General features: G+C 41.7%; 1 protein-coding gene across 2 annotated transcripts in view; it reads right to left on the bottom strand.

Annotated features, from left to right (window-relative positions):
* Positions 1-1,614: 1,614 nt before the first annotated feature.
* Positions 1,615-7,824, bottom strand: part of LOC138618914 (uncharacterized protein C1orf21 homolog) — a 29,358-nt gene continuing 23,148 nt past the window's right edge. For both annotated transcript variants that reach the window (XM_069695006.1, XM_069695005.1), the window contains 3 exons: positions 6,297-6,364; positions 5,108-5,168; positions 1,615-3,339 (listed from right to left, as the gene is read on the bottom strand). In XM_069695006.1, coding sequence (XP_069551107.1) covers positions 3,286-3,339; positions 5,108-5,168; positions 6,297-6,364 — 183 coding nt within the window. In that variant the 3' untranslated portion in view covers positions 1,615-3,285. The remainder of the gene's footprint in view (positions 3,340-5,107; positions 5,169-6,296; positions 6,365-7,824) is intronic.

Raw genomic sequence — 7,824 nt, 5'->3', positions numbered from 1 at the left:
AGGGGATATGTCATGTTAACAAGGGGGACTAAAACTCCTGTCTACATTACCATGAAGGTCAATAAATCATTACTTGTATTAAATTGCACACATTTTTTTTTTGGTACATTTTCAATTCTCTGTTTTGACTGTTTAGCTATAGACGTAGGCTATTACTATTTAATGAAGTTGATAGGGTGAATATAGGCGATATGTTACCGAGCACTCCCCTACACATCCGACAGTTTTGAGGAACAAAACATCTCTGGTCCCAGTAGACTCCCATTCAACTTCTCTCATAAAATACAGTCGATCAATTTCTTCCCACAGGTCAATATGATGTCATTCGCTTAATTCCCTCATGGCCTCAAAAAGCGGTACAGTTGGGGGGCTTGTGGTTTAATTGGCAGGTCTGGCGTGCTAGACTTTCGCTATAGTCGGGCGCACAAAGTGTTCTTTGGTTCTCAGTCAGATCCACCTCTTGCTTCTCCCCAGTTCACCCAAATATTGTCATCGCTGGCTTCAAAAAAACAACAACAAGGTGGCTTTGGCTGAAATGTCAGACTCGGGGCTTCAAAACGTCCGTTCACAAACCAATGGGTGACGTCCCGCCAGGCTGCTGCTGCTTGGTTTCTGGAGAGGGCCTTGTGTTTTTCGCCAGTTTCACAGCCACTACAAATTATTTTCGGATCGTGAGGCAAAGGGTATTTAGCTGGTTGCAATTTGCAACTTTAGCATTAGATGCCACTAAATCCTTCAAACTAATCCTTGAGGCTTAATTTTGGCTGACCAGCGACTTCCGTGCCGACAATTGTGGGATAGTTGAACATGAAACATTGTAGTGTAAACGTTGCGTAAAAGTTTTAGTAATTATAGAAGACAAAGTCATCAAACTGAATCAGAAGGGTCAGTTAAACGACAGTATCTAATAATATACGTTTGAAAACATTCGCTAAAATTAGCCACTATACCAGACCAAGTAACGAAGTTGCAGCAAAACCTCTGACTGTATTTATCTGTACAAGTGTGTTTTATTGCTTATGTAACTAATTGTTAATTTCTATTTTGTCATATAATTTCACATTAAATTTGGTTCTACTGCATTTCTTCACCTCTGCGTTTGAAAAGACGCTGAACTGTCCTTGCCATGATTGTTACTGTACCGTGCTATTGTAATCGATTTTAGTTGTGCCATCTGGAAGGCACACGTATATAGAAAAGTTTAAGACAAACATGTTTCTTGAATTTTCACCAGCCATATTTGATTACAGATTTATTCCCTCGGGAGAGTTTTTGTGCTTAACTTGATTTATTTGAACCAAAGAAGAAAAGATCTAGGAAATTCTAAAACACCTGCCTGCACACATATTGCGTATTTAACTACATGCAAAATGCATTTTTTTGTTGACAGGAACACGGAGCCCACTAGACTGCAGTACTAATACTGTGCCAGCAGGTGGCATAACACAGTCTTGCAGTTCTGAATGAATCTGCTCTGACTGCATGGCTGTAGGCAGCATGACCACAGGGAAACAGACTGACTTCATGCTCCTCGGTACACTGCCAGCATGAAGGCACTCTATTACTCAGCTCACAACACGCACACGCACGCACACATTAAAATGCCATGCACGATCAGAGCTTCTGCGTTTTTATTTTTAATAGAAAATAAGTATTCAAAATAATACGACAGGAAGTATCCAGTAAAGATGACAGCAAAAAAAAAAAAAAAAAAAAACAACCAAAAAAAAAACGTGATCAGGTCTGTGTCTCCACGGTAACCGGGCATCCTCCCCTCGAGCTCAGCCCAGTTTGCTGCTTCAGTGCCAGAATGTGTATGAATGTGTGTGAACACTGAACCAAAGCAGGAATATGGAGCTTTAAGGAATACCTCTGATTGATGTGCATGACAGTCTGCTGGTGACATGAAGGGTATCAAATAATGTGTGTATGTTTGTGTGATTTATATGTTCACGCAAAGGTGTGTTGGAATGAGGGTGCGTTACCTTATGTACAATATAAGACTCTGGGTGTGTGCTTGTAAGCTGGGAACCACAAATGTTATGGTACATGAGGGAGGATGGATTGGGTTGAGACACAGATGCACCGAGTTATACAGCTTCAGTCTGCCTGTTGTGGTGATGAGGATGATAATGATTTTGATGATGATGACGATGATACACTACAATGGAGGCCAAGAATCAAACAAACCAAAGAATAAACATCAGAAAAAGGAAAATAAAACTGAATGAGTGGCTTGCGGAACAGAAACAAAAATAAAAAATAAAGGTCCTTGACTTCGGAAGGCAGGAGGAGTTTAGAGTTTCTTAATCGACCAGCTCGCTCCCTACTCTCTCTTATTAAAATATCTTCTTCACCTTCCCTCACCCTCCCTCACCCATTCTCTCAGTCCGTCGTGGCCCTGGTCAGCCTGACTGTCGATAGGTAGGCCCAGAAAATTCAGTGTGGATCCAGGTGGCGTTACGTAACTCCTCTGCCTTTAGCATCTTTTCCTCCCTGGGCTTCCTCTCTTCTCTATTTGTGTGTCTCTCAGTCCTCCACACACCCAGCAAGATGTTTGTCCATATTTGGGAGTTCCTTTGTCCAATTGCAGGGTTTAAATATTCAGGATCGGACCTCGGAAGGAGAGACGGACAGATAGGAAAGGACAGATGGAGGGTTCAGAAGCTGTCGTTGTCCCACTTGAGGAAATAACCGTTTGACCCGACCGTGGCGAGTCCTTCGCTCTGCTCACGACGATGTGTCCATCCGTCAACACGCCCTCCTCCATCTCTCCCTCCTTTCATCTGTCTGTCCCTTCATCGCTCTGCCACCTTCATCTGTCCGCTCAGGGCGCTACGAGAGGAGGGCTGTAGTCTGTGAAGAAAGTTTTCTTTTCCATATTCTCTGTCTCTCATGCATCCCCCACTCTTTCATTTGCGCTTAAAGTACTATCTTTGTCATATGTTTAAAAACTCACACATATTCATACCAACACATTGTCCCGTCACATCAACGTCCCATTGGTAAAACACTGATTGCTCTTTCTTTCTCTTTCGGTCTCTCTCTGTCTCTCATAAGCACACACACACACACGTACACGCACGCGACACACACACACACACACACACACACACACACACACACACACACACACACACACACACACACACACACACACACACACACACACACACACACACACACACACACACACACACACACACACACACACACACACACACACACACACACACAGAGAGAGAGTGAGGCTCTCTGTGGAGGTTACTTTTTGGGGCCTCTGTGCTATGTCCCATCTTCTTCCTCCTCCTCCTCCTCCTCTGAACAGTAGTCTCTCCCCTGAAGAAAGAAAAGGATGAGTGAGAAGAGATGTGCATAATTTAGTTTTTTTTTTCCCAGAGTCTAATTTGTTCCAGTTAAGTGTACTCAGTAATAACCTACTTAAAAAGACTCTGAACTGTCTGAATGCACCAAAAAAAACCACGCACCTGTTACTCCAGTCATGTTAAAACAAACCCTCGTCTATTTGCAGGTACCGGAGTAGAACGTGCTAGATGAGGCAGTAAAGTGCTGACAGGTGGGCAGTAATGTTGTTTTGTTTCTTCCATCAAGATGCGGCGCTAAATCGACTGCCTTCCTCTCCTCCCCACAGCTTCTCTAACAGCATGTCAAACCATGCACTCTCTCTTTTTCAATTAAGGATTAAAAACACATGTTGCCTTAGAATGACCCTGAAAATCAGTGGTACATTTACACAAGTGCTTTTATTTCTATTTCATGTTATTTTAAAGTGTTACTACTTTTGAAATAAAAATATTGCATTTATTTTTACTTGACAGATACATTTGTTTGTATTTTTTTCTTTTTCATATTCAGGTTTCACTATGCACTCATGATGCACCATGTTTGATTAAACTACCAGGTTGTTTTTAAGGTAATTAAATTTGCATTAACACTTTTTTTTTGGACAACATTAACATATTCTAACCTTACAACATTAATGTGTTGAACATGGTCGCAAACAGCTGCCTACTATACTGCATGGAGCCACATTATCCTTCATTTGGAGTTGTATTTATGGCCACCTCAGAAATTTACTCCAATATTCACTCTCTTTCTAGATTTGTTTTGCTCTCCACGTACTTCTGAATAAGAAAGCTGACTTTTAAGTAGCTAAATGCTCCGTCAGCTTGTTGCTAACGTTGTCTGTCTGCTGTTGGTGTATAGCCCTGGTTTTATCAGAGCCTTTTTTTTTCTGATATAAGAAGTGAGATGGAACTAAACCAGTAACTTTGCCAGCCGGACAACCAAAACATTGTTCTGAAAGGCATTAAAGCGCTCTGTAGGGCTAAGAGGAACTGCCGAGTCAGAGAGTAATCCTCTGTGGATTGCTATATTGAATCCATTTCTTAATACACTGAATTATTTGATCCATTGCTTATATAACAATATTGAGTATAGCAACTTTAAAATGTATATTACTGATAAAAAAATGTTGTGCATTCACCTAAACAAAAAAATAAAATGTAGCAATATTAATGGTGATAAACCAACTTTTCCACATCCCTAAAGCCTAAAAACTTTTTTGCAATATTTCAACATTTAAATATTTATTTTACCGTTTCGAGTCAGGCTTTTTTACGTGCACAAAACAGGTGGATCGAAACACACTTTGTGATATATTTACGTTCACTCAGGTAAAGGACCCAAATCCTCTCCCAGCCACCGCTTAAAATACGCCGATGTGTTTCATGGCACAGTTGTAAAATTAAAGGGATCATATGAAAGCTGAATCCAGCGTTGGCTGCTTGTGACTGTGCATGACCTCGCAGTGTAATTCAAGTGGCAGACTAAGTGTACCAAGTACTCCTCACTGCAGTGATCACCTGTTCCTCCCCCTCACGCATTCGAAGTTCAGTGTTGAGCTCGTACACAGAATAACAACGTGGACTAATGGATGTTGTTGCTGTAGAGCCTGTCTCTTTAAAAAATACAAGACCCAGCTGTTTCCTTAAACGCTCCGAGATCCACTCCTTGCACCCCCCGCCCCCAACCATTAAAACCATGCAAACACGCATGCATACACACAGCCCCCGCCGCCCCTCACCTTCTCAATCTTCTCATCCAGCATCCTGAAAAATTCCTGCTGGCTCTCTGACGTGTGAATACTGAGACACAGGGAGGGAGAGAGAGAGACGAATGGGAAAGCAGGAGAGAGGGGGAGAGGAAGTTGGAGGTTGCAGATGAGGTGGAGAAGGGAGGCAACAAATACATCACGAGAATTTTCCATTACACCCCCCACACAGCACACACACACACACACACACACACACACACACACACACACACACACACACACACACACACACACACACACACACACACACACACACACACACACACACACACACACATATGCACACACAGTTGTCACCGCAGCGTGAGAAATCGTTGGGCTGGGAGGCTGTGGAAGATTTTAAATAATTATTTGATCAAGTATTAACCAAGCCTCTAATCCAAAGGCTAAATACTCTGCAACCAGCAGCAACCATCATGTATACATATATATACAAACACAAACACGGAGTCTGAGGTTGGCCAAGAGGCAGCAATACAAAAGCCAGACACAAAATATCACTTACTGCACACATCATAACATTAACATACTGAAGTCGCATCTTAATGGATGTAACAGCTTATCAAAGCGTCAGTTCAGCCAAATTGCAACACACTTCAAGAACAAGAAATTTCAGTATCTTTTCATTGAAACTACTTATTACATCAATTTTTATGAAAACTGTTCCCTGAGTTTGCAAAACAATCTCACGAGTTTATATAGCACCTTTTCTGGAGCTTTTCATCGTGTCCCACGGTCTTCCTCAGCAGACGAAGTTTGCTTAGTTGTCTTGATTTGTAAATCTTGAGACGTTTTCAAATTAAATTTTTTCAGTCCATATTGGCTTAAATTTAGTTTTTCACCATGAGAAGAGCAGCTGTTTACATTGAGGTTTGTGGAATACTCAGAGTTACTGCAACATTGTTTCTTCAAAGAAAACTTTCTGTGTTTTGAGGACCACATGGGAGCAGAGAAAGGGGGATATCTCAAAACCTGCTCAGTTTAAACCAAAATGGCAGCATGGTTATTTCGAATTGTGAAGAGGGCATTATTTTTTGGAATTTGGGTGAACTGACCCTTTAACAATATTTGCGATAGAGTGTTCAAGTCATCACAGATCCCCATAAATGAACACATCATATATTTTATACATTGCTACCAGCTGCTGCTGATCACTTACTTCGACTTGATGTTAGCTGCAGCAACCTCTTTCTGCTGTTTGCCCCTGTACTGTGCATTACTCTTCTCCTGGAAACACATGCACACACCATTAGTTTTCATTACCAGCAAATAATACAGGTAAAAAAAAAAACAACCCAGCAACAAACAACTGATATCAGCATCAGCTACGCCACTCAAAGCCAACGTCACATCCAACCTGGATTATCACATTACTCCCACCCCCAGCTGGCACTGCATGACAGGCATGCAACATGGGGCAGGTCTAATAAAACTACTTATCAACTCTGATGAAGGTCAGTCAACTTACACACCCTTCCATGTTTCTGTGCGCAGTTTTCTGCTAGTGAAACGTTTCCATGATTCTGAACATCTAAAAACTCTGCAACATGCACCTTTCACAACTCACTGTGTGTGTGTGTGTGTGTGTGTGTGTGTGTGTGTGTGTGTGTGTGTGTGTGTGTGTGTGTGTGTGTGTGTGTGTGTGTGTGTGTGTGTGTGTGTGTGTGTGTGTGTGTATTCATGTCTGAAAGGAAACACCCACAGTAACGACACGTAGTAAGAAACAAATACTGCTCTGACCACATGCAGTGGCTGCACTGGAGGTTATCTCGCTGCGCAAAAATGTGGTTTGGCTCTCGCAACAGCAGCAGCTACAACAATTTTACAGCTTAAAAATAATGTTATGACCTTTGCTGAGTGTTGGTTGAATTGAAGAGATTTTGTGAAAATGCTTCATGTCTTAAAAAGAGTTGAATAATTATATTTGCAACTAATGAACAAACAAAAATCTGCAGTACCTTACCTGATGTCTTCATTTAAAACCTCCTGTGATGCGGGGGTTATAAGCAGCGAGTTTCACAGGTGGTTGTAGCCACTTACTTTCGCAAACCTTTTTTCTTTTTTAGGTATAGTAATATAATTTGTGGCAGTGTGATTTATGATATAGTTTATGGCTCGCTTGCCAGGATGTCAGGCAGACCTGATTTATGGAAAAAGAAAACAGGCTCTCAAGTTTACTCAGTATCAAACTTTTCAGTTTTTTAATGATGTGATGAGGACGTAAATCTGCCCGAGCTTTAAATTTAGATTGTTAATGTGTCTCAATTTATAAAAAAAAATTCCCATTACTGTACAAGAGGGATCCAATTGTTTGCAAGATTTTGGCAAAGTTTTACAGAAAAATAACTTCATGTAACACTTCTTTACACTGTTCAAGACCTAAAAGTTTTGCAAGGAGGGAGTCCAACCAACCAAGTGATCAGCCCACACATTCCTCACACGCCAGCATGTTTTCTCTACCTGTGTGCGAGGTGCCCCTTTGTGTGTTTGTGCTTGTGTAAGAGACAATGCGCATGTATGTGCGGGCCGGTGAGGTTTGACGGAGCTGCCTTTGGACACAAACACGAGCCTGTTTGCTTGAGCTGATGAACTGTCAGTAAAAGGTCTGAGTCTGTGTGCGGATGATGGGCTGTCACTGGACGTGGACGTACGTACGTGTGTGCGTGTGCGTGTGTGTGTGTGTGTGT

Source organism: Brachyistius frenatus, unplaced genomic scaffold (genome assembly GCF_029030835.1).
Source record: "Brachyistius frenatus isolate BFR_SWC_R1_liver_20210118 unplaced genomic scaffold, ASM2903083v1 Contig_18, whole genome shotgun sequence".
Taxonomy (NCBI): Eukaryota; Metazoa; Chordata; class Actinopteri; family Embiotocidae; genus Brachyistius; species Brachyistius frenatus.
This window is presented reverse-complemented; position numbering and strand designations above follow the sequence as displayed.